The sequence below is a fragment of the Hippocampus comes genome, unplaced genomic scaffold (genome assembly GCF_001891065.2).
Source record: "Hippocampus comes isolate QL1 unplaced genomic scaffold, H_comes_QL1_v1.1 scaffold195, whole genome shotgun sequence".
Taxonomy (NCBI): domain Eukaryota; kingdom Metazoa; phylum Chordata; class Actinopteri; order Syngnathiformes; family Syngnathidae; genus Hippocampus; species Hippocampus comes.
Window position 1 is genome coordinate 1267381 of NW_017806076.1, and position 26588 is coordinate 1293968.

At 43.5% G+C, this 26588-nt stretch overlaps 3 protein-coding genes across 3 annotated transcripts; 1 reads left to right on the forward strand and 2 right to left on the reverse strand.

Annotated features, from left to right (window-relative positions):
- Window positions 1–335: 335 nt before the first annotated feature.
- On the reverse strand, window positions 336–11982 carry skic3 (SKI3 subunit of superkiller complex). Its single transcript, XM_019894637.1, has 40 exons — window positions 11608–11982; window positions 11169–11312; window positions 11002–11093; window positions 10829–10904; window positions 10496–10642; window positions 10320–10418; window positions 9964–10072; window positions 9733–9873; window positions 9420–9518; window positions 9229–9353; window positions 8837–8923; window positions 8642–8745; window positions 8430–8556; window positions 8172–8351; window positions 7923–8047; window positions 7578–7828; window positions 7388–7490; window positions 7031–7213; window positions 6781–6919; window positions 6627–6705; window positions 6415–6476; window positions 6270–6326; window positions 6108–6176; window positions 5887–5961; window positions 5642–5783; window positions 5472–5565; window positions 5010–5087; window positions 4795–4919; window positions 4597–4720; window positions 4084–4308; window positions 3907–3979; window positions 3766–3819; window positions 3499–3610; window positions 3221–3349; window positions 2618–2742; window positions 2138–2302; window positions 1565–1717; window positions 1090–1220; window positions 683–812; window positions 336–579 (listed from the first exon to the last, which is right to left on the reverse strand). The coding sequence occupies exons 1-40, from the start codon at window positions 11695–11697 to the stop codon at window positions 502–504; spliced, it is 4701 nt and encodes a 1566-aa protein (XP_019750196.1). The 5' UTR covers window positions 11698–11982; the 3' UTR covers window positions 336–501.
- A 268-nt stretch (window positions 11983–12250) lies between these two features.
- arsk (arylsulfatase family, member K) lies at window positions 12251–15609 on the reverse strand. Its single transcript, XM_019894582.1, has 8 exons — window positions 15390–15609; window positions 14931–15060; window positions 14663–14822; window positions 14038–14320; window positions 13801–13972; window positions 13330–13554; window positions 13003–13218; window positions 12251–12914 (listed from the first exon to the last, which is right to left on the reverse strand). Exons 1-8 carry the CDS (start codon window positions 15492–15494, stop codon window positions 12640–12642), a joined length of 1566 nt encoding a protein of 521 aa, XP_019750141.1. The 5' UTR covers window positions 15495–15609; the 3' UTR covers window positions 12251–12639.
- A 1907-nt stretch (window positions 15610–17516) lies between these two features.
- On the forward strand, window positions 17517–25234 carry arrdc3a (arrestin domain containing 3a). The gene is made up of 8 exons (XM_019894620.1): window positions 17517–18048; window positions 20220–20301; window positions 20392–20539; window positions 21034–21136; window positions 21224–21480; window positions 21800–21956; window positions 22069–22211; window positions 22811–25234. The coding sequence occupies exons 1-8, from the start codon at window positions 17769–17771 to the stop codon at window positions 22877–22879; spliced, it is 1239 nt and encodes a 412-aa protein (XP_019750179.1). The 5' UTR covers window positions 17517–17768; the 3' UTR covers window positions 22880–25234.
- The last annotated feature ends 1354 nt before the right edge of the window (window positions 25235–26588 follow it).

Consider the following 26588-nt stretch of genomic DNA (forward strand, 5'->3'; position numbering starts at 1 on the left):
GTGTCTTTTAAGGCCTGGACTGCCTTACCTATCAAGCAAGCGCTCAGTCAGGGAAAACAGCAGTTTCTTTCCTGGCCTCCTTAATAGCACAACCAATGGCTAATTTATGGGAATAAAACAAGGGGACCTGAAATATTTTACAAGCTGAGCAAAAGACCTTTACAAAGCGAGCAGCACTTCGCATGGATGTCAGGAAACTGCTACCAATACATTTGATTTGTAGCGTTTTTTAAGTACTGGTGCGTGCGTGCGTGCGTGTGTGTGTGTGTGTGTGTGTGTGTGTGTGTTTTTTTTCATAATTGGTTTTCATTTATAAGGTGCGATCAATCCAAACAAAATGTTGACCATCTTTATTTGGCATGGATGTGGACACCAGTAAACTACAATATTGATTATGACACTGAGTTGCTTTCACTCTGAAATCCTACGATGCTCAATGGGACCTTCGATCATGATACATAGTTTTGTTTTTTGGTTTTTTACTGTGCACTGGAGCAACTTTCAAGACAAAGAAACAAGCTGTGAATGAAAGTCCAGCAATCGTTGATCCCCGTTCAGTTTAGCGTGCTCCAAAAGTACCTGCGTGAAGATGAAAATGCATTTTAAAAGTCATCTGCAGAAAGCGGCGAAATTTGTCAGAAATGTCATCAGACAAGCGCGTGAAACAATAATGTTGCTTTACATGAATTAGTTCGTCGTCGTTTTTGAAATGCAGGTGCCTCAGCAGGTACCAGCTGGCCACTTGCGGCACAGTTGCAGAGAATTCTTGAGAGGGGCTGTAGACCAGCTTTTCCAACAGTCGCCTGGTTTCCCTGCAGACGGGACAAAAGGAGACTCGGAGCTGAGGTAAGCAATGCTGCCGTTCAGTACTTATGCTTATGGGAGAGTGCTACAGATCAAATAGATAAATAGTGAAGGGCCTCTTGGGAATTGCAAGGGGAGGCAGAGGGTGTTTGATACTTGACCATATGAGCTCTTAAGCTATTACAGTTCCACGGAGCCTCTCTCTATGTAGTCACTCCAGGGGTTCAGAGAGCTTCCTGAGCCCCAAGCTCTTTTTTTAAGGGGAAAAAATAGCATGATGCCTACCTGGCAGCCATCTTGGTAACAAATTGGAGCAAGGCCTGGAAGAGGAGAGCCACAGGTGAAGAGCCCAGCTTCAAGGCTTCAGTGGTAGCTTGTCGAACCAGATCCTTCCAGTCATTTCCAGGGACACCTGCCTGAAAAAAGTCAAAACAAGCACGCACACAGGTGACAATGGACATGGAAAATCATCACACTGATCATTGAGGTGAAATGTTCCCTTTTTATTACACTAATGTGACCACCTTCTCACATAGTTTAGACTGTTGTTTTCTTTAATCTGCTCTTGCCCGGAAAATCTTAATCTGCTGTATGCCTATAAGAGATTTACTATCCTCTCAATTTGAATCACAATCGCAAAGCTTCTCATCTTGTTGGGACTTTCCATTTGCCCTTGTCTGATGCTACAACCGGGGTGTCTTTCATCTCTTCTGCTTCATGTTGTCCAACGCATGGGTTATAAAGACAAACAAGCACTCACCATACTGGGCCTCAGGGCAAGAAGGCTGAGACGCAGCAGGCTGCCGACTTGACTGCTGTGCTGGCCGAGCTGGGAGGCGAGCTGCAAACTCTGTCTGAGAACCATGACTGCCTGCACGAGCAGACCCTGGCTGATGTACACCGCGGCTAACCACTAGGTAGGTGATTGTTAGAGGAGATAAAGTCGTTAGAATCACATTTATGAGTTTACACTGCTCATGACGTAGATCTTAAATTCAAATCCAATATATCAAATAGAGTTTATACTGTATTTCCTAGCAGGTCCTTGAAACTGCGAATTGCTCGTATCACGAGAGGCTGCAGAATGCATATTTGTTCAGTGGGCGCAATATGGAGGTCCTAAAATAATCGGTCATCTTTGCAGTCAATAAACATGACTAAAGTCTGCCCAGACTCTCACAATATAAAACAAGTCAAGCAAAAATCATGACATTTTCTTTGGTTGACTTATTTCTCTCGAATTGTTCTACTCTATGAATGTGAACAGTGAAGCAAAACACAATTGCCAGATGGACCGGTGGTGCTTAAAATAACTGCGATAGCTCATCCTCACATGCCACGCCGCAATATTGTTGGGGTTCAACATCACAGCACTGTTGAGCTGCTCCAAGGCAGACTCCGATAGGAGAGTACCATCGCCGGACTCAAGGAGGCGCAGACACTGTACTTGTCTGAGCGACAACGTCGCTGCGGGATGCTCTGGGGACACATTTAGCACCTAGAACCAAGTACAGCAAAGAAAACTCAAGTGAGTCATCCCATTTGCATTGTACAGTACACAAAAGTAATTGAGGTACAGGTCCCATGAGAGGGACGCGAGCTCTCTCTAGAGGTACACAAAATAAAGGATCACTGACTTAGTTCATTTCAGTTGTATTGATTCAGTAGGGATTTGTTTGTGTTTAATGTTCAATTTTGGTACAGTTGATATTCATTTAACTTTTATGTACAACATGTTTGAATTAAATAATTGAAGCAGCGTTTATTATATTTTAAAATTTAAAAGGAGACACTAAGAGTGAGTAAATGTCACCTGTGAGCAGACTGCTTCTGCTTGCTCAAGATGTCCGCTCAGCATGAGACCACTCACTGCCTGTTGTAGTACCCATCCTTGCAGAGATTGTGCTAGGGAGCGCTCTATCTCTTCCAAGCTATGCACTGGGATACACAAGTCCTCATTTAGTTTACACATCACAAGATGAGGGATTGGTACACTTGCACTAGTTAAGGACATTCGTACAAGACCTTATTGGTGAGTTTGCAAAGCTATAATCTTGCCCGTGACATCTTTTCCGTACAACAATGACCCCATCTGCTAAATTATTTTTATTGTCAATTCATTAAAAAAATAAATGGAGATACAGTAGTTCATTTCTTTGTTGACTTACAAATTCAGCTGGGGATCAAAGGCATTTTTAATCCCCCGTGTAACATACCGTGGCCAACAGATAAAATGCGTACCTTTTTCAGAAACCACTGACATGAGCGTTTGAATTATCTTTATTGTCAATTCATTTAAAAAAAATAAATGGAGATACAGTAGTTCATTTCTTTGTAAACTTAGAAATTCAGCTGGGGATCAAAGGCATTTTTATCCCCCGTGTATCATACCGTGGCCAACAGATAAAACGCGTACCTTTTTCAGAAACCACTGACATGAGCGTTTGCTCTAGTCCTTGCCTACGTGCAGCTGAGCCCGAAAGATAACAGGAAGTGTTTTCTGTGTGACAGGCAGCCATTAATCCTGCCCATGCTGCTGGATCATCTGTAAGTAGAGGCGATACTGCTCAAATACTGGTACATTTACAAAAAACTCAGTACTTAAAAAAAAAAAAATTGGACGTGTGTTTTTCACAGACAGCAACGACTTTGGGGTCTCCCAAAGGTGTGCTTGCGAGGTGCGCGTTAATGTACCAGGACAGAGCAGCACAGCTCTCTGCATGGTCTTCAGAGCATTCCTGTGAGCATCCTCTCCAGAGTGTCTTCCACAAGCCAACTGATTCACTCCACTGTACAGCAGCGCTCTCTACAAAGTTAAACATGTTTTAGTTCGCAATCTGACAATGTTCCTCCATGTCATGCAGGGACCTCTCAATCCCTACAGCTGCAACACAGGACACTGAGCTAAAAACAATGAAAGCAATTTATGATGACACGCTGTAAATGTCGAGGCTATTCTACCTTTCCCTGGGTCATACTGGAAAGACAGGCAACGTGTCCGGCCATTGCGCCGCCCTGGAAGACACAGCATTACATTACATTACCTTTCAACATCAATTAGCAAGGAATGCGAGTGTGTTTTGGTGTTTGCATGAGGCTTACATTTGCCTTCCTGGGGTAGTACTTGGGTACCAGTTTGGACAATAGCGACCACAAAGATGAATTCCCCGGATAGCTAAAAGAATCGGAGGGCAGAGGAGAAGTTGACATGTTAAATGCGATCTCAAAGCGCTGCTTGTTTCACTGTCTCTAGAAATAATCCGTATTCCTCCAGCCGACCTGTGTACGGCCCTGGAGGCCTCTCTTTGCACAGCACTGTAGTTGCCCTGCAACGCCAGTAAGGTGCAGGTGAGAAGACACCGCTGTTCGATAACAGTTGCACAGGACGAGCCTTGTTTTAGCAGCTCGGTACGGGCAGCAGCGGCTAACGTTGTGTCATTGTGGACCAATCCAAGGGCACATAAACACAGAAGAGACTCTGGTGCCGGTTCCTTCAACATGGAGCTGTGGAGGACAGACTGTCGAGTCAGTGCACTGGGGAGCCAAAGTTTCATTTAGTTACATAGTACCGCATGCCGTCCAGTGGAAAAGCATTCACTTTTTTTCTGCCCGTCGCTACATGTTGCTGCTGGCATAGACAGATGAACAAAAGTACAATATTTGTAGTGTATAAATAATAATTTTCAGGCCCGTTAAGTCAAATTTGAAATTTCCCCTCAACAGACCTGATGATCTCTGACAGTCAAAGCACGCCACTGCGCCACAGCACAATCACTAACATAGTGGACTTACCATTTGAACAGCAGGGTCTTGGCAGAGTCGACATTCCCCTGCTGGTGCTGCAGCAGGGCAAGAGCTGTCAACACGTACGCCGTCTGCTTCTCACTGGAGGCCGCAGCCAGGGCACGCTCATATGCTACAGAGCACAAATAAAACACTTCATAGTCGCTTGGGAGAAGATCTCAAAAGGGCTTCAGGGCTGCCGCTTACCGCCGATGCTCTCGGGTATGAGTCCGGCCTTGCAGTAGGCCAGAGCCAGCCCTGACAGATCACTGAGCTCCTCTAGCGGAGTGGAGTTAAAAACATCAACTGCCTCGCGCCACCGGCCACAAGCACTGAGAGGGACACAGTAGAAGTGATTATGTTGAGTGGAGGTACTTTTTAGTCAAGCACTCAATTTGCTGGGATTGAAGGGAATTTCTCACCACAAAGCTCGAGCATAGTTGCTCCGAGCAAACGATAGTTGTTCTCCGAAGGACGTGGACTCAAGTAACTCAACGGCTCTGAGGGGAGAGAAGTAAAAATACAATTCTTAATCAACAATATTATTGGTACCCCTGCAGAGCACGAATCACGGAAGAAAAATGATTTCATCCATTATTAGTTAGTATTACATTAAAAACAACAATATTTTTTTCAAGAAACTTTATATTTTGGTGCAAATCTGATTAAAAAGATCCAGTAGTTGTTTCTGCTTTGTTTAATCACAATGGAACCACTGATTTGATACAACGTTACAATGCCAGTCATTCATTTGCTGCCATCTTGTTGTCCTGTAGTGAAACTACACAGAGGTTCTTTCAGGCAGAAAGTGCAAAGACGTTATTTGGAGAGCTTCCCTACTGAATGCGATTCAAAAGTACTCGTTTAGGTGTTTTCAATGATACCTGTGATAAGCCTGTACAGCCTGTCTCTTCAGCTGCAGATGTTCAGCCAGAAAGCCCAGCATGATGAAGGCAACGGCGTCAGACTGGATCCTTTCTGAAAAGCAAACTTCGTATTTCACCAGATCGTCTTTGTGACTCGCAAACAACCGCGGTGTACTCTGATGGCATACCGGTGTACTTGCTGAGTGCCACCTGGGCTGCAGAGATGGCATTCATCTGGATTATGTTGTAGCGATACAGTTCGGAGTCTCTCTTGCTCTTATCCAACAAGGTAGAACATACCCAGTGGGCGTAGCCTTTCACTCCCTCCGTCTGGATGACGGTGAGTCGTCGGGTCGAATGGAGAGAGAGATGCGACACGGCAAGGTTATGCATTCAGAAGTTGAAAATTCAAAAAGGGCGGCTGGTCGCGTACATGTGTGCTAAGCTCAGTGGTGTGTCTGAAAAGATCCATGGTGTCATAGCTTCCCACTGTCTCTGCTATCAGGGCCTGGAAGGTTGAAAAATATGTCACATGCAAAAAAATTAACCAGTGTAAATACCAGTAACTGGCATTAAAAAAAAAATCAGCAGTCACACAAACATCAAAGTCAATTTTTTATAAAGCGACCCAAAAAAAAAGAAAAAATCGTCCACCTGTCCAATCCAGCAGTTGACATACAGCGGCTCCAATGACTGTGCGATCTTGAAGGACTCATGTGCAAGCTAGACAAGACATTTAAAAATGACAGTACATGTGTCAGTCACCATTGATGAAACACAATAGTCGAGATGTTCAGTGTAGTATAAAACGCACACCTCTATATTGTCCTTTTTCAGATACAAGGTGCCGAGGTTGGTCCATGCAACAACATTCTGTAAAAAAAAAAAAAAAAATGTTTTAAATCCTTTCCTAAAAAAATATTTGAAGCTCATGTATCGCCATAAAGCCCATCGTACATACATTTGGTTCAACTTGAATAGACTTGATGAAGCAATGCTGAGCCAGGGCCAAATTCTCCAGTCCTGGTAACATGGGGAAAGGTGAAAATAATCATATTATGAATATCCTCTCACACACACTCTCCTTAAAACAACTGTAAATGGGTACCAAATTAAATGTCTGTTTATCCACACAAATGACCCAGCAAGTTAAATGTGCTCGATATACGACACCTTTGCTTGTGTTGATCACTCCCAAAGCGTTCCAATAGTTATGGTTGCCGCCGTCCATCATAACTGCCTTTCGTAAACACTGAAAAAGCCAAAATGACATTGAAATAACACATGGGGGATGAAAAGAAAATTTTTGAAATTGCTGTTTTCGTACTTGTTGTGCTTTCTCTAGTAGTAACGATTGCGCCTCCTCTGCATCACAGGTTAGGCGAGCCTGATGATAAAAATTGAGTCCCAGATCATGCCACAGACTGGCAACCTCTGGCATGAGCTTCAATGCACGAGTGTAACACCTGTGGATACAAAAGTACAACATTCAATGTTTGATTTCGAATGAAAGCACTGCACAACGCCAGTAATATCAGAAAGTCATGAAAAGATGGAGCAACTGGCAGCTGTCATACCGTTCGCCAACTCTGAGCGTCTCAGCCTGGTTCAGCACGTGGACCTGAACTTGTGGATCCAGACCAGCCAGCGCTGCCGGCATCCGAACCTGAGCCCTCTTTGGAGACACTGTGCTGACAGCGGAGCAGGCATCTCCCAGCAGCTTCCACAAGCAGGACAAGTCAGATCGCAGCTTCACCGCTCTGAGGAGCACAACAGTGACACAGTAAGATCCACTTCCAAATCTTTCGGTTCTGTTAAGTACAGTGTCCTTTTTTTTTTTAGCTTTTCTATTTTCAGAAGAAACCTTTTAAGAAACATGGCTGCTGATAAAATAGGAGGCACTAACAAGTGCCGCCTTTTGAATTGCGACTTACTTGAAGAGGTTCAGGAGAGCTTGCTCAATCAAGTCAATGGCTCCACCGTCTCTGCAGTCCTCCATTAAACTTTTTGCCAGCGAGAGCTGACACTCACCAAGACCTCAATAAAACATCATTTAAGTCAAATTAAACTTTGCAGATGAGAGAAAAAGCAATCGCGCCATGCCACACACACATGGTTCTCTACCTTTAAGGGCAGGGACGTAGTCGTGCTTCGCTGTGATCTGCAAATACTCCGCGACGGCCTCTTTGAACTTGCCTAGGGTCTGTTTGATGGCAGCGGCCTGGTAGACGCTGTAGATGGAGGTGGGCTGAAGGATGTGCGCCTTTCCGAAGGCCTTCAGAGCTGCTGTAAAACTCTGGCGGTTTAAGTATGCTTCACCTAAACACTCCCAGCACACCCAATCGTCCGGGTCTGCTCTCAGAGCTGCCTGGAGACTACAAATAAATAATAGATAATGAATAAGAAGAACAAAAGCTTGAATTTTTTTTTTTTTTTTTTAGATCAAAATGAACTTTATTTATTCCTTACTCGGCAATAGCCAAATGATGCTGTCCAATCTTTAAGTAGTAAAGGCCGCGTCTCATCCAGGCCCATTTGGCAGAGCCTGGAGTGGCCTTCTCGATCACTGACTGGAGGATTGCCAATGCGGTGTCCTGTAGCAGTAAAGGAGGATTTAGAGAAAAATCTTTTTTTTTTTTACTAATGGCATAATGACATTAGAAACACAAAAACAAAACAATACACATGAAACAAATGAAACATGAGTGCAGACATTACCATATCTTCATTAGCCATGCTGAGATCGACTGCAGCCGCGCCAGACTCAGCGTCGTTATTGTCCAAGTCAAAGGCCTTCCGATAGCAGCCGCGTGCCCGTCCGGAGTCGTTGGCCACTTCCCGATAATAATGTCCAAGGTAGCGGAACACGCAACCGAAGTAAGGGTCTAACTTTGCAGCCTGAGATACACACAAATAAGGCTTGGAAAGGCAGCAGGCTTTTTATTTTCGCAAATCCAACAGTTACTTCTTACTAACCTTGAGAAAATGTGAATGGGCCTTGCTTCTGTCCTTACGGGTCTCTTCTCCCATGGTCCAATAGAGTTGGCCAAGCAAGAAAAAATACTCGGCGCAGTCGGGGCTTTGCGCGGATGCCTTGAGGAAACTGCAGCGAGAAGGAAAAAAAACTTGTATTGACTGATTGACTCAAGTTGGGGGAGCACCACTGGTCCACCTGACTGTGCTTTTACCTCTGCTCTGCAAGCTGCTTCTTGTCCTCGGCTACGTGGGCCAGTCCCTCGAGCGCTGACGCCTGGGCCAGGTGAGGGTTCGAGGCCGCCAGCTGTGATGACACCTGTGAAACATATAGATGCAACTTCCTTTGGTCTGTGCACTGACCTGTTATTTAATGACATACGTGTGCATCCGCATGTGGTCAAACGGACCTTTAACGCCTCAAATACTTTTCCTTTGTTGAGGTATGCGCGACCTTTAAGGGCGACTAGTAATGGGTCTTTGTCAGCATCAGGGATCTAAAGGACAGAAAGCAACTCATATCAACTCCACAATCAAAACATGCTCCTTTTTATCATAAGGTTATTACGGCAGCCCGTGTAAAAATAATCTGCCATTCCATTTGTGAAATTGCGATGCAATTAATGCAACACATGTCACAATATGATCATTAATTAACCCTCCTGTTCTGTTTATCTGGTACACCAAAAACCTTAACGGGTCAATGCGACCTGCTGCATGTTTAGCCCGAAAAAAATGTTCCGTGTCAATTTCACCCGCATGACAAAACAAGGGTGAATAAAGGGCAGGTGTGATGTTCTACCCAGGAAAATGTCTCCAGAGCCTGCTCTGCATCCTTCTCCTCTGCACTCCTGACCAAAGCTTCAAGCCTAAGCTTTAGCAGTCGGATCCTCAGTTCCTTGTCTCCAGGCACGCACACTTTTAAACCTATTGAAAAACAACACACGCTTCCTGAAGCTGGTTTCAAGCGGTTACTTCAGTTTTGTGTAATACCTTGGGCACACGATTTAGAGCAGTCTGAATATTTGTGCACTTTAAGCTGAGCCTCGGCCAGACTGTGCCACGCTGGGTGAAAGTTCATTTTCTTCAATCCTAACAACATAGAAAAGAAGTCAACTTTGACAACTGCATGACTTGAGGCACATGCCCCCCCTGGACAGGCCAGTTCTATACGACTGCTAAGTAGTAACTATTTTAATGCAATACTTAAACGCATGCCTCTGCATGGACGGATTTTTAATACAATAGCTCAATCCTTTAAGAAAGAGCGTTTTATAAAGTGGCCAAAGTTTGTATGCATACAAACCTTGCGCAAGGTCCTGAATGGCATCGTTATACCTGCCCTCTTGCAGTGCTTTCGTGCCAAATCCCAAATTACACCAAGCGTTATCCGGCACCAAATTACGAAGCCGTGAAAGGCAATTGACAGCCTCCTCACTCTGGACACCTGCAATGACACAACACAGCAAGACATTTTTTTCGAGCATATTTTATCTGTAAATGTCTCTACGCAAGTGAGCATCTACACAAGGTGAACCTTTTTGGAGGTAGTGGGAACAAAGGACTTCAAGAGGATAACTTTGGGCTGGGTAGAGAGACAGCATTGACTCGCACGCTTGTTTCATTTTGTCCTCCTCTTCAGGCAGCTGTGGCAAAGACATCGAGGTGATTTCGAGGTTTTGCCCAAGAAAGCAAGATGTCGGGCAACAACAAACCGTTAGCTTAATAGCAGATTTGCGTCAGTCATATTTTAACATTTTTAGAAAATTACAAGAAAAAAATAATTATCACGTAACAAACAAGAAGGGGCAAGTTGCCTTGATTCAATCTTTGCGGATTTTTTGACAGTGTGTTAAAAAGAGACTACCGAAGCTAATTCTGCTGACGGCGTACCTTGGAGAGACATTTGATGTAGTCAACAGAGAGCTTTCGGTGTTCTTCTCCAGGCGTCGGCTCAACGAGAGCCATGGCCTTCTCAAAAGCTGTGCTTAACTGATACACAGGACAAAATATGAAGTTTGCAGCTAATAGGAGAAAGTGTTTTTTTAATGTATCAGTGCAACACTTACGTGCTTTTGAGTTTCGGTGTCCTGCTCATTGTCAGTGAGGCAGTTGGACAGGAGCTGGGCCATCTGTCGCCATAGCTGCAGTAAGGCTTTTTTGTCTGCACCATCGTCCTGTCTGAGTTGAATCAACTGCAGCCACACCTTTGCCAACTATTACAGTGTGCAACCGTAGAGAGGTGTCGCTCAATTAATTACACTATCGTGGAGAGCTGAATTTATGTCAGTATATCATTTCAAAAAGTGGATCTCATCAATTATCTGGATTCACAACATACAGTGAAATACTTCATGATTTTATCTTTTACCTCCAAGAGGTGACTAATGTAAACTACAAACCTTGGAATATTCTTTGTCAGACTGATGTATTTCTTGCAGCTTTCCAATCACTTCATAGCACTTGTTTTTGTCCGAGCTGCGAACAGAGGATGCAATGACCGAATTGCAAAAGATAAAAAAAGGATTAGAAGTGTCACACAATGGTGTTGTCTTCAAACAATCTTGTATTTTACCTTGCATACAGCTCAACAAGCTTCTGGTAGACATTGGGGAGCTCAATTTTGAAATCCCACTGATCCGTCTTCTCGTATAAATTGCTCAGGCCCTAGGACAGAACAGAGAGTAAGTGCACACGTGTGCGTGTGTGTGTGAATTGACAATACAGTACATCCCTTATTACCTGCCATGCCAGTAGCTGCTCTGGCTCCAGCTCCACAGCCTTCCTGTAGGCCGTCTGTGCCTGATCTGGTTGCTCCAGCTCGCTGGCAGCCAGGCCAATGAACACCCAGGCATTGTAATTGTTTTTTTCAAGCTTCAAAACAGTCTGTCGCCGCATAAAGAAAGTTCAGTCAGACACGCAAGCATCTCTGTTGATACATGGGGATTCTCGCCCCAATGGCGGCAACCAAACCAAAATGTGCACATTGGTTGTAACCTGCGCTAATTCAGTAGTCATACATGTATATTACAAACATGTGAACGAAAAACACTATTTAAGACATTGAAATATAAATCGATGACATGAGAAAGCAGTAATGCGGTACCTGAGCGTGCCTTCTTGCAACTCTTGTGGAGTATTGCATTCAAGATCATGATGACAACTTCTATTTGTTACTCACCTTGCAATGTTTCAACGCCTCTTTGAACTCCTTGCTTTTTATAGCCTCTTTGGCGCTCTTCAGGGCGGCTTTCACTTCTTTGCTCGACATGGTGCGGTTGGTTACCTGTATTGATAGGAAGTCATTATACGAACTAGAAGCTGCCACCGAATAGCACTGAATAACTGCGCCATACCTAAGTGATTCTTTCGGCTAATTGTCAGTAGCTCAACAATTGACTAGCAAAGTAAAGGTAACATTTCGGGTGCCTGTTAGCTTTTGTGTCAACATTAATAATTGAGTGTTAGCGTCAAACGCCTAGAAATTTAAATTGCTGTTTGTTGTCATTTATTACGTAGATGACATGTGACGCCTGAATAAATGGACAAAAAGTTAGACACCCACTGTTTACGTCGACAACTCTGACGGCTCCGGCAGACACCCGGAAGTGCATAAGCTCATCAATCTCCCTCTTCACAATAAAATACCACCTAGTTTTGAATGGAAGGGAATTTACGGAAGAGTAAAACCTAAATAAATATTAAAACCAATTAAAACTACAACAAATAATGGTCGGTATCTAATTACAGGTAAGACAACATTTTTACACTTGTTGAAATTATAAAAATTAAGGACTGTTGTCAGATATATTGGGTGAAATGTATGATATTGTTATAGATTTGGTTTGCTTTATTATCAAAATCAGAAAGCAATAAAACATTAATCACAAAGGGAACGCATTGTTGACCCAATCTAAGTACAGAAACCGAAAAAAAATAAATTATGATTCAAAAATAATAAAAAAAGACAAAACCAAAAAACAGGTACCAAATGAATACAAATAAATATCTGTGATACAAAATTTTTCACATCAAACATCCAAGTATAACTTCATTAATAAGGTCTGAGCATACAAATGTGAAAGAATATTTGTAATGTATTTTAACAATCCAGATATTTCAATATTAAAATCAGAGCATCATTCACAACACTCACACTGAACAGAGTGCAACAATATTTTCGGACAATATGACTAAAAAGCATACAGTAGTATCATAAGGAACTGTCCAGCCACCTGTCAATAAGTCTTTCATTGGTTACGACATCTTTTTGCCAATCAACATGCCACCTGAGATTAGCTATGACCTCACTGTAGTTGCTACCTACACTTTGGCGCCAGGCAGCAAATTCTTTTTTATTGTAGCCATGGACAGTTGCAGAAACGGTCGGATAGTTTACAACGCTACGCAACCGTTTGTCTAGCTGCGCCTTCACATCAGGGAATTTGAAGGCCACGTTGTGAAGTTCTTCCTTGTCCAATATTAGGTCTGCGGTAGAACAACAACAACAACAAATGAGCCTATGACTGATTTCGGACGTCACTATTGAAAGAGATAAGAACAGTTACGTGCTTACCAAAAAGTTGAGGCGGCACACTCATGCCATCAGCGTAGGTGATGTATTTCCACTTGCCACTTCTCAGCATGTAGGTTGAGGCATTTACATTGCAGCCATGATATTCGCTCAGAACCCAATCTGGATGTTCGTTCTTGAGAAACATACTGTACTTGGACAGAAGCGGAAGCAACGAGTGGCCACTGAGGTTCCCTATTCCTGAGATTTCTGCAATATCTGCAATGTAAGACAAATGTATATTAGCATAAAAAAATTGCAAATATCACTTTAGAGTGTCTAGACCAAACGACAGAAATATCCTTTGATGCTTTCTACCATTTTCCTCACCCAGCAAAGTAGGGTAGAGATCAACCAGTGACACGAGCTGGTTGACCTGCAGGCCTGACGTTATCCCAGGCCCCATGATGAGCAAGGGAACGTGCGAGCTCCCCTCAAACATGGACATCTTGTAGAACTGACGGTGCTCCATAGCCAGCTCCCCATGGTCGGCCGTGAAGATCACGACAGTGTTGTTGAGTAAACCCGTGACTCTTAGCGCGGAAATAATCTGTCCTGTGAACAGAAAGTTAAGGCCTTACCATCCATCAATTTACTGCACTAGTTATCCTCTTTAGGGAAACAGGTGAGCTGGAGCGTATCCCATTTCATTTTGTGCGAGTCATAATTACTCTCGATTACCATTTTGTCATCTCATTTGGTCTTGCATTGCTTTTGAATTATTTTTAGTGGCATTGTCCAACTAGTTTTCAGCTGCTGGAAATGGACATAATCCTTCATAAAATTAGACTGTCAACCAACCCAACATTGCATCTGCTTCAGCACACATGGCATAGTAGAAGGCCCGGATTCTCTTCACTTCCTCCTTTGTGAAATCCCCGCTGCAGTTTTTGGTAAAGGTGGAGTAGTAGTCAACAGGGTGCATGGCAGTCAAGGGGAGCCACGTGGGAACGGAGATCAGGTCAGAATTAACCTGCGTACATAATAGAGCAATTTAGCAGCGGGAAAGCAGTTCAGAACAGGAAAGACAAATCGTGCCTTTTTCAGCCAGTAAGGAGATGAGCGAAATGTGGATCCTCCGGCAGTGGGCCCCAGTGAATCAGTCTTGTAGGTGTGAGGTAGATTCAGACCGAGGTAAAAGGCAAAAGGACGGCGCGAGGATGCAGCCTTCTGATGGATCCATTCGGTGGCCAAATCAGTTTGTTTCCAGTCCACAGTATTGACTCTCACTGTTGACATGTTTCCAACCAGCTGAGTGACAGGCCGACCCTCTTGGCGTAGCAGGAAGTGAACGTCCCGTGTCCAGGCTTCAACACGATTACTGTAATAATATGAACACCACCATGTAAAATGTAAACAAGGGCATGGGTGTGAGGTGTGTCAGAAATGTTCCTGGACTTGTGTCAAAAAAAAAAAAAAAAAAGACATTTCAAATCCAAACTGAAAGTCATCCCCCTAGATGTAATCCTCCTGGAGTATCATGCACTTCCCCATCCTTCTCTGTCTATTACGGTCAGACAGGTATTCATCATCAAATATTTTAATTACTGGTATTGTAAGTTTGAGATGTCACTGATGTCCATAATGCTATGGCGAGTCAGTAAAAAGCCAACTCTTACAAATTTCACATACAGTGCAATTCCCCCCAGTCCCTGACAGTTACCTGAGTGAATGTCCCCCTGACGTGTAGTCCAGCTTGCCGAGCTTCTTTGTAAGGTAACCGTTCTTCTCCAGCAGATCCATCCATGTGGTCGCATTTGCATCAAGGCACTTGTAATTGTTCCAAGCCTGCGTGAGGTGAATAAACTGACCGCTCCACATGGCTGCAGATGCAACATATGTTATGTTTCAACCATATCAATCTCTTTAAAGTGAGAATGTCACAATTGGATTGAAGATCAATTAGGATACGGTGTTTATCGATGACTTGCCTGCACGGGAAGGGCAGCATATTGGAGAGTTGGTGTAAGCATTAATAAAGGTGCTCCCCAGTTCTCTGAGGTAGTTGATATAAGGAAGCTGCAAAACTTTGCTGCCAGGGTCAAATGTCAAGCGCCCATCCTGCACAAACAATAAGATTCACTACAAGCATTGTTTAATAAAAAAAGACAAAAAAATGTTCTGTTTTGACTCTGAAAGAGGTTTTAATTTAACATGTTTATTGTTTGTAGTTTGCAGCTGTGTACTGTAGTACTGCCCCGCATTGCACAAGCATGCTACAAATAATATAAGAATCTTTATCATTAAAGGGGATAAATAGAAACAAACAGCTACCAATTGGTGCAGCTTTCATTACTGCAAACTACACGGATACCACACTAGTATGCAGTGTATTTTTCACAAGTCTCGTATAAAATACATAAAAGTGTTCACATGTCTAATGCACTCACAAATGCATCAGTCATCACCATTACGATGTTGGGTCTTGATCCATCATGACACAAACTTGCTGCATACATTTGAAATAGACACACCAAAGCGAATCTTAGATTCATGATAATATTCAAACAATGTTGCTTTGAAGCGGGTGGAAATGTGTCAAGAAAAAGTACAACAAATTCCAAAACTATGCCCACTGCTGATACTTGGGCATTAACAACATCCGGGTTAAGTTAACAAAATAAGGGCATTTGCTGACTAAAACAACCTGAGGGGAAAACTATAAAATAGGTACTATAAAATATGTAAACATAAACATATCAGACACTAAATGGTTTAGAAAGAAATAATTACAATAGCAAATTTAGACTTAACTATTTTGGCTCCTCCGTTTTTACGACATCCGTTTCCATGACCGAGATGCGTGCTGGTTTTCATGTCATTGTTTAATAATTAAGGACGACAATTGTTTTGAAAAAAAAAATACTTGCGTTGGCGTTTATTCAGACTTGAATTGTCACCGTAAGAAGGGAAGTCCGACGGAAATTAAGCAACCCCCGTACGTCTTTGTACATGTAATGACACCTTAAAACCGCTAGATTGCAGCATTGATCAGTTTTAAGTCAGTACTACAGAGGAATACAGAACAACTTTCAGACTTCTACTGGGTACGAAAATGTGACTTTAAATGAAGCAGTCTTGTAAAGAACTTCTGGGGAGCTGTTTGACATTTGATCTGGCCCTACTGATCTGCTTGCGAAAACTTGCCACATTTTTTCCTCAATTTATGTTCAAAACTTGCCATACAAAAAGCTAACATCCAATGCAGGGACAAGTAGGGAATATAATGTGGTGATTATCAGGGTTCCCAAACAAAACACTGTCATTAAGACACGAGAAGTGTTACTGCCCTGCTTTCTAGTCACACATTTGGTCCATAAAAATAACATAGGTCAGTTCAGCCTCTGGCGAGCAGAGACATCATGGTTTGTGATATGCTTTTGGCAGTACATGCACGTCGACTTGTTAACTTTGAAAGACCATGAGGTGAACATGAATACCGGTTCACCGTTAAAAAAAAAAAAAGAAGAAGAAGAAGAATTCTGTGAAAACACTGCCATTACATCTGACCTGCATAACACGAGACACGCAGTTTATTTTGCATTGTGTTCCCATATTCTCGCCAGTGTGAACCAAACTCTGGCCAACAGTTTAAGTGCCTTTTTGATCAAAAGTTTTTTTATAATCACAAATATCCATCCATGAATTTTGTAAAGATAAAAAAGTTGTGCTTTTAACCCATCCTTACTACTGGTGATCGACTGAGGCACTGGGTGGTTTCCCACTGCCTGGGGAGCGTCTGCTTGCTCAAGCGCCAAGTTATGGGAAACAAACTGAGGACCACTGGTTAGAGGCCATATTATTAAACCACTTGTCAATTGTCTAGCCTACAAACGCACACAAGTTGGCTTTAATTTTTTTTTCTACTGCTACAGTGCTGCTCAACAGGTAGCGTCGCATCACATTGCAGTAACCCCAGTGGGCTGCAGATGGCGTTTTGAGTTTGTCGGAGTTGTTTTTCTATTCTCACACAATGGAATCCCTGCCCCCATTTGTGAATGGATCCTTTTTATATTTTGATGCAAAAACAACATCATGTGGAGAGGGTACATATATATATATTTTTTCAGATGCACATGACCTATTTCTTCCAACACCTCAAGCATTTTCTACTGAATCATCGGTGCAAGATGCTGTGTGCTCTTCGTGATTTGGGAGTGTTGCGGACCATATGTGTGGATTATGATGTATGAATGTGTGCGCGCACACACGTGCACTGTGCAGCCAAACCATATGCCCACACATTGTTGGAAGCTGATCAACACAGGAATATGTAGGATGGGGATAATGCTCGATTTAGCAAAGGAAGGAGGGTTTGCATTTTTTTAATATTAAAATGCGCGGTGAATATATTTCGTGCCAGAACAATATCTTGATGCCATCTTTCAGCTGTTTGAGCAAACTTGTCATCTGGCCTTCTCCTCCTTTGCACAAGGCGGAAGGAGGGGGCAGTGAGTGATGCCTGCGCATGCGCACGGGCTTGTTTTTCCACATCTCCCGTCGCTTAAAGTGAGCGGAGTTGCCAGGCTGGCTTGTCTTTAACCGGAGACCAAGCGGCTGAGAGGCGGACGATAACAGCATCCGTTGCTGTTATTCAGCCTTCACGCATCTCAATGAACCGCACACATCGACACCACTGATCGTGCCTACTGCTTCTCGCAGGGAGGCACCAACACTTTTTTTTTTAAATACTCATCCCCCCTCCACCAGACACACCTTTTCTTAAACATTTCTCGGTGTGTGTAGCCCACTTTTTTAAGCTTCCAACCATGGTGCTCGGGAAGGTAAAGAGCTTCACGGTGAGCTACGACTGTCTCAATGACAGCAACGTGGCAGTGTTCTCCAGCGGGGACTGCGTCTCAGGGAGGGTGATCGTCGAGGTGACCGGCGAGATCCGCGTCAAGTCCCTCAAGATCCACGCCAAAGGTTTCGCCAAAGTTCGCTGGACCGAGTCGCGGAACGCCGGCTCCAACACCGCCTACACGCAGAACTACACGGAGGAAGTGGAATATCTCAACCATAAAGACGTTCTAATTGGACATGAGAGAGGTAAGACAGGTTTTTACATGTATCCTTAAGGTTCTTCTATTTGAGGGGGTAGTGGAGGGGGATGTTGCAGGTTGCGTTCATAAACATCAAAATTGCACCTTATTTAAGTCTGAGGGGATTTAATAGTTGAGCTCTGTTTTGGAGTTCAAATGACAGCTGCGTACCTGGTTACCTGATTGAGGTGATTTGTCACAATGAATGACAGCCGGAGCCCACCTGTATTTTTCACTTCATTTTGAGGCAGAAAATGGCAATAACAGGCGTTTTCGAAAGGGGTTGAGAGGTTTGGAGCATGAATGAATGTTTCTACGGCTTCGTTGGTGAAATTTAGCTCACATTCATGCTGTAAAATATGTTTCTTTGTGGCTTCTCTGAAGTTTCCACCCATTGTTCAAAGCGGTTCAATCCTGTTCAGAAAACTGGATTGCGAGTAGGCGGGTTTTCAGCCCTAGCCCCGCCCTTACTTCTCTGTGATTGGCTGAGGTGCTCATGTGTGGCCCAATTACGTCACCATTGCAGATTGTGACGGGAAAGCAAGTTTTTTTATTGTCAGTATGCAATTTTCAAATGTTAATTATGTGTCATTTGCACATGATAACATATTGGAGTCACTTCAAATTCAAATCAACCAATTATTGTGTTTTGCTTGAATGAGAATAAACGGTTCGGATCATGGGTGGATGGATATAATTAAAATATTAGCTACCGCTGAAATGAAAGGGGCAAACGTGCGAGCTGAGGTGTTTGCAACTGAAGTTACGGTGGGTGACTAATTATTCACAATTATTATTCTGCAGTCATGCCAGAATAGTATTAAATTGTTACAAAAACATGCAGAATTGAACTCTTTGCAGTCGAGAAATTATAATTGAAACAAGTTACATTTACATATTATGCCACCCAATGCATTGAGTGATGCACATTTATAAATTCAAAGAAGGAAGAAAAACATTGAGCATTGCACATTTAAACATTAAAAAATTGGGGAAAAAAAAGAAGGAAATCATGATGTGACCAAATAATGATGTCATGGCAGAATCAAACCCCATAGCCCATAATTAAGCATCCAATCGGTTTGCTCTGATGTCATCCCTCTTACAGTCCTTATGAACATCCCTAAAATGAACTGATTTGTATTCACCAGCGAACGTTAACTATTTCCCAATGGAAGTGAAACGAATGGTCTGTTTAGAGTTCATTAAGTGGTAATTAGCAGCAAAAGGAAATAGACCTCATGAAGAATCTTACTGAAATAGACTACGTAGTCGTACGGGGGCTTTCACTCTCCACAGTGGAGGATAAAAGCCTTTCGTAGTTTTTCCAAAGGCGAGCTGTGCAGGCTGCAGTGTCGCACAGTGAATGTGGAATGAATGCCTGTGTGTATGTCTGTGTGCGGGGTAGTGGGGGTGGAGTATAGTGTGTGTGTGCGTGCGTGCGTGTGTAGGAGCTGCTCGCGCCGGTTTAGGCCGGTCTCCTCCTGCTGCTGCCTTTGACTGACAGCTCTGCACTTGTTTACCACACGTCTGCTGCTTGCAGGAGGGGAGAGGGAGTGCTGAGCTGGCAGAAGCAGCTTTTGACATGCTTATGGCGTGAATGGCAAATGTGTACAGTATTTATTTGACGCTGGAGCCTCGGAAGCTGCACATTATGGTGTGCTTGTTGCTAAGCAGGCTGCGCTGTTTTTCGTTTAAAGTTGTTTTTTTTTTTTTTTTTTTTTTGCTTGTGGGTTCCTTGACCCCTTGAGATTCTGCTCCCAACTTTTATTGTCTGCTCTTAAGAATAACTTGTTCCATTTTAGTCTTAATATAAAGTCCTCTTAAGACCACTTATGGGGGGAGGGAGGGGGCAAACAAAAACAGCATTGAATGTTACTATCATTGGAATGGCTTTTTATTTGTATATATCTATTTTTTTATTTTATTTTTTTCTTAGCATTTGCATGGCGGGCCGGGTCAAATGCGCTTGCACCCCCTGCAATGCATAACTTGTTTCCAGGCAAATATCATGAGTAAAATCCATTTTGTTCTCTTCTGTCTCCCCCCCCACCCTCTGTTTTTTTTTTTTTTTCCTTTTACTTTTTCTGTGGTATGACTTTCAGATGCCTTCGTAGAGCAAATGTATCCAAGGTATGGTATACATGTGTTTGGAATAGCGTCCGCCTTGTTTTTCAGACGATGACAATTCTGAGGAAGGACTCACCACTATCCATTCAGGAAGACACGAGTATGCATTCAGCCTGGAGCTTCCACAGACGTGAGTGTCCCCCCCCCCCCTCCAAAAAAAAAAGCCCACCTCATTTATAAAGCTTCTCATGGGTTAATGTAACTTGCATATCTTTTGCAGACCTTTGGCTACCTCTTTCGAAGGGAAGCATGGCAGCGTGCGCTATTGGGTGAAGGCAGAGCTCCACAGGCCGTGGTTGCTGCCCATCAAGACCAAGAAGGAATTCACCGTTTTTGAGCACATCGACATCAACACTCCGTTACTGCTGGTAAGGAGGAAGTGTGACACAACAACAGTGACTCATCCGAAACCTAATTTTCCTTTTGGCGTGTCACAACCTTGGAAACTTTTACAGCTGGTCATCTTATGCAATTCCAAGACTGTCATTTGTGGTTACCGCCCCAGCGCAGTTGTATAACCTCGTAATTTTGAATGGAATTCACTTGGCGGTACCTTCACTTTGAAGGAATCCAAAATTTAATACCGCTTTGGTCAAATGTCAGCCTTCATTTATTCTATGACCGCAATATTCGAACAATCCATTTTTAAAAATATATATTTTAATAGCCTATTATATGTAAAATAAGCAGCATTTTACCCTAATTGAGACTTCGCTTTGGCTTTGAAGTTTAGATGTTCTCCCTGTGGTTGCCTGGGTACTGCTCTTCCATATTCCAGCAACATGCATGCATTTTTTTTTTTTTTTTTTTTTTTACAAATTTCATCTCATGGATCTGCATCTTCTTTTTTTTTTCTCTCCAGTCACCACAGGCCGGCACAAAGGACAAGACACTTTGCTGTTGGTTCTGCACCTCAGGTCCAATTTCCCTAAGTGCCAAAATTGAGCGGAAGGGCTACACCCCAGGTAAGCATGCGGCGGTTACGCTCGAGTCATTCATTCTCTCCACCTCAAAATGACTTCATCAACTTGACTTCTTCTCCCACGCCGCAGGAGAGTCGATCCAGATCTTTGCCGAGATCGAGAACTGCTCGTCCCGCATGGTGGTGCCCAAGGCGGCCATCTACCAGACGCAGACTTTCTATGCCAAAGGGAAGATGAAGGAGGTCAAGCAGCTGGTGGCCAACCTGAGGGGCGAGTCCTTGTCCTCGGGCAAGACGGAAACCTGGAGCGGCAAAATGCTCAAGATCCCGCCCGTGTCTCCCTCCATCCTGGACTGCAGCATCATCAGAGTGGAATACTCGCTCATGGTGAGCGCGCGTGAATGTTCTCAGTGCTGTGGAGCTCTTGAGCTTCCTATTCCAAGTCCTTCATTTCCATCCCGGGCCCTGGCCTGCACCGGGTGTTAACCCCACATGCCGCTAAGAGCATTATCCCGGCGTATCTGCAGCAACACCTGCCTCGAGGGCGCTTATTACCTCTTTACCGCGTAAACAGCCACGAGGATCTTCCTCGTATCCACTTGAAGCATCTCGCATGAACGCATTGACCCACATAACGGGGAGCCGTCACTTGAGGAACTTGCAGCCTTTCGGTCGTCTCATGTGGTCTCCTCGTGTCCTTCTTTAGGTGTACGTGGACATACCAGGGGCAATAAATCTTTCCCTGAACCTGCCGCTAGTCATCGGAACCATCCCCTTGCATCCCTTTGGCTCACGCACATCCAGCGTGAGCAGCCAGTGCAGCATGAGCTGGCTGGGGATGGGTCTGCCCGAGAGGCCTGAAGGTAGGCCGGATTTTTTTTTTGTTTTGAGGTTTTTTTGTTGTGCTCCTTTGCGGGAAAAAAAACTTCACTCTGGAGTTTCCCGGAACGCTAATGCGCATCTCTTCTTCCGTAGCCCCTCCAAGTTATGCACAAATTGTGACGGAAGAGCAGCGGCAGAGCAGTCTGGATGTGCCAGCGGCTCGCGAGGGTATGGATGGACCGCTGTTTGCCTACATCCACGAGTTCCGTTTCCAGCCACCCCCTCTCTACTCGGAGGTAAGGATACCCACTTGACTTCCCCAAATAGCGGCCTTAACTCGAATCGATACACACCGTATCAATTAAAACCTTAAATATGACTCGTGCAACCAGGTCAGGCGGTAGGGAACTTTACCTCAAAGCCATAGTTGCAGTGCAGACATGGCATGTGTAAAGTGATGTTTAAAGAAAAAGTTATTGCAGCTAAACATTTCATTATTCAAAATAAATGAAACAAAAAAGCAGAAATATGATGCGGAGTCACCAAGAGGGCACAGATGTTAATCTGGCGTCGGAGAGAAAACGTGATCATTTATTTGTGCAAATATACTTTTTTTTTTTTTTTTTTAAACCAATCAAAACTGAACTTTTTTTTTTTTTAAATCAAAATGAATTAAAAACTAACAAGCTAGCTAGAAATACTAACTGGAAAAAAAGTTGAGATAAAAACTAATGACGATGAAAAATCCGAAACGAATATAACACTGGGTGCTACTGGCTGTAAAAAGTTTGACAACCACAGTTACAAATGGCCCCCCAGCCACAATGAATTATGGATACATGAAGTTGGTCACTGTGAATAATAATCAATTGATATTTTTTTCCCGCTCCCCCAGGTGGATCCGAACCCCGACCATGCCGACCGTCCAGAAGTGCGCAGGCCCGACGCCTGCCCATCACGCTGAGATGTCGTCCGAAAATTCCCTTGGCTGACTCGGGAACCCAAAGAAAGCCGCACGCTACGAGGCTCCACGTTGTTCATTCTTCTCCTCAAATGGCGTCTTTTTGACGACAAGAGAGAAATCCGAAGGAATCCAACCCACCGACAAAGACTTGAGCTGGGATTGGACAAGTGTGTTCCGTCAGTGACACAAAAAGGAGGGTCACTGTTTTGATGTCTCACTCGCTTGCTGAGGGTGGGCTGTGTACAGATTCCCCCCCCCCCCAACCCTCCTAAATCTGTATGGCGAGCCCTCAGTAGCGAGGAAGAGTCTGAAGGTGTGGCACATAAGGACAACGAGGCTTCACCGGTCCCGTCCAGACTGCATGAGAAAAAGAAAACCAACGCAGACCCCCCCCCCAAGCTCGCCCTCGACGAGAGGCTTCCGCCGCCAGAGCAAAAAGTCCTCGAGTCCCGCCTCATTTGGGGATTTTTGTTTTTGCACATCTTTTGTTTCGCGACTTGACTCGAGTGGCTGTGGGCTAACCGCTCGCTCGCTCGCTCGCTCGCTTTTCCAGACTGCGGGAGAAGCAGGGCTGAAAAAGACAAGAACAACGCACTGATTTTTGTTTTCCTTTCAACTTCTTGAAGATTGTTTTCTTTGACAATTCCGGAGTGACTTATGACAACTGAACGCTTTTTTTTTTTTTTTTTTAAATGAAACACCCACAAAAAAAACCAACCGCAGCACACTTTTGTCTACCGAGAAGCTATTTTGAAGACGTTGCCTCTTCTGCTTGGATCCAGTGTGGCTTTCCTCCTTTCGTTCCGATCATAGAATTATTAGTGTGTGTGCGTGCGTGTTTGCGGAGGGAGTTTGGAGCGGGGGATTTGCAGGCCTCGTTTTTTGCTACTAAACTAAAGGGAGACTTTTCTCCTTCATGTATGCCTGCTGCCCCTGTTTCTCTTTCTCTTACTGCCCAAAAGGCACTGTTTCATGTGTCAAAACAGTGTGAACATAGCAGAAGAAAAAAAAAAACAAAAGTTGGTTTAATTGCACTGTTGAGAATATTGAAGAGTTCTGTTTGTTTCGTGCTACCAAAACTATTTAGACAAACGACGTGCAGATGAGCTCGGCAGCTTTTGTAGACGCATTCCCTTTTGTCCTTGCTGCGCTTGCTCATTTGATCAGACCAGTGAAACCAGAATGCTTTATTCAAAAAAAAAGAAAGAAGACAAGCACTGACGCCGCTTCTAGTTCGAAGAAGCAAACCTAATTGCGCAGTCTGGTCAGAACAAGTAGTCGTAGGTTGACATGAGTACTACATTGGTTTTCTCACTCATTCAACACCATAGGCCAGCTGCGGTAATCGTGGGTTTGTCAGGAAATAGGATGCGCAGCACTTTTTTTTTTTTTAATTTAAACGATAATTACAAAAAAAAAAAGCATTACGTGGTGAAGGTCTGGATAAAAAAAAAAAGGTACGAATCACGTTTCAGCTAAAGCAGTGTTGTGTAGGATGTGGATGCATTATTTAATCTTGAAAGATTAGTTTACATGATGTGGTGTGTGTGTGTGTGTGGGTATCCAGCCGACAACGAGAACGCTTCTGACGACAAGTGACAAACTGCAGATCATTCAAGTGATCTTATCTTTGTGGCCTTGACACAGAAAAGACTTTTTGTTTTTTTCCCCCCTTTTCTTAAGATTAGTTTTTTTGGGGTTTTTTTTGCTTCCCGTTGATGCTAGTTCCCTTTTCATTTCTTTGCATGTTTTCAATTCCATTCAAAAGGACAAAAAGGGAAACGCATGTCCTTTTTAGAAGCAAGACGGCGCCAGAGATGGTCTAATAATTCTTTTTTTTCCCACTTAACCGAGGGCATTGGTGTAGTTTAACAAACGGACAACCCACGCGGTCTCCCAGGCTGTTGATCAGCCCCCCCCCCCTCTTCTGAGGATGATGTAAATTGCCTTCTCTTTTTTTTCCCTTCTGTTGTATTTGTTTGACGCTCTTATGTTTCACAATGATGAATAAGCTGACATATTTGCTCCACGCCGGTCAATTCCGCACGAATCTGCTGGTGTGAGTAAGTCCAAAAGTAAGATTAAGCTGATTAAATAAAAAAAGAAGAAAAAAATGCAGGAATTGAAATGTTCGAGGACAACCGCATCGGGGAGATGACGTCTGAAACATTTTAGAAACAAAGTGCAATATCACTCGTTGAATTTTCTTCATTCTCCATTTTTTTTTTGTGTTTTCCTCTGTTAATCGTGACGATGTATGGATATTCTATGAATATGCGATGTTCTGAATGATTTCATCTTTTGTCTAGTTCTTCCTTTTTTTGATTTGAATAAACATTTTGTTCTAAAAAGACATGGTATCTGACTAAGTTTTTTTTTTATATATATACATACGAAGCACTGAATGATTAACCCAAGTCACATTTATCTTTTTATAATGTGCAAGTGTACTTAACTTTATTAAACTGTTAAGTTTTTTTTTTTGACACCAATTAATTCCGTAGGGACGTGTGACTTTGGATCAATTCAATCGTTGTCAACAGGTTTGGGATTGCCATGCGACATGTCGGCTGCAGGTTAAGCAGAGACGGGGAAAAGAAGTGAAAGGAAGAAAGATATTTGCTGTTGCATAACTGAAACAGGACGTTTCATCCCTCCTGTGCTACATTACTGAACAAAAAAACGCATTTTCGGGGGGGGGGTGTGAGGGGGGGCTCCAGCTTCGGTGCACGAGTGATGACTTAGCAGTTATGTCACTTTCGTCTGCCTTTGTACCCCCGCCCCCTTTTTCCACCGCCTTTGACTTTTTAGTGGAGTGGGAGCGGGCGAGGGGGGGACCTTTTGTGGGTGCCTGACCCCTACAGGGCGAAAAAAAGGAGGATGGGATTATTGTCAGCATCGAGCACGCAGGCGAGGGTTGCTCATAAATGCTGACGTGACATGGGCCTCAGCTGTTTCCTCACACCGGATAATCCCGCTACCCACAATCCACCGCGGTACCCAGCATCATTGTGACATCATAGCAACACACACACACACACACACACACACACACACACACACACACACACACACACAAAGCAGCTACCTGTGCACATCCTTTGAACCAATTTCAATTCCTCTAGTTTTGGGTGTCAAACTCCTTTTTGTCACGGGCCACATTTGAGTTACCGTTTCACTTTTCGGGTTGTTATGCCTGAAACCACATAAAGAAGTCAAGTCAAGAATAATTATTGATTTAACTATTGTTTAAGTTTCTATCATGATGGGTTTGGTAACAAGAAAATGCTTCGAATATACCTGTTATTTATTACATATGAGAATTGAAAACTTTGGTAGACATTTGGTAGCCGTGTTACAAAGCCAGTATTCTTCAACAGATACAAAGAAAAAAGGGGCTGCAGATGGACAGAGGAGACGCCGAGGAGTGAGGGCAGAGGGTTTTTTTTTCTTTCTTTTTTTTTTTTCTGTCCAAGCAGCTTGTTCATTACAGTTGTGGGCACTTCTGCACCAGGCCGCTGCTGAAAGTGACGCTGTTTTTTGACCTTGCCAGCGGACACGAGTTGTTTACCCTCAATTTAACATGCCACTCTGGATGGCAAAGACATAAAAGAACCACTATTTTTTTTTAAACACACACACACACACACACACACACACACACACACACACACACAAATATATGTCTCACCACACACACACACACACT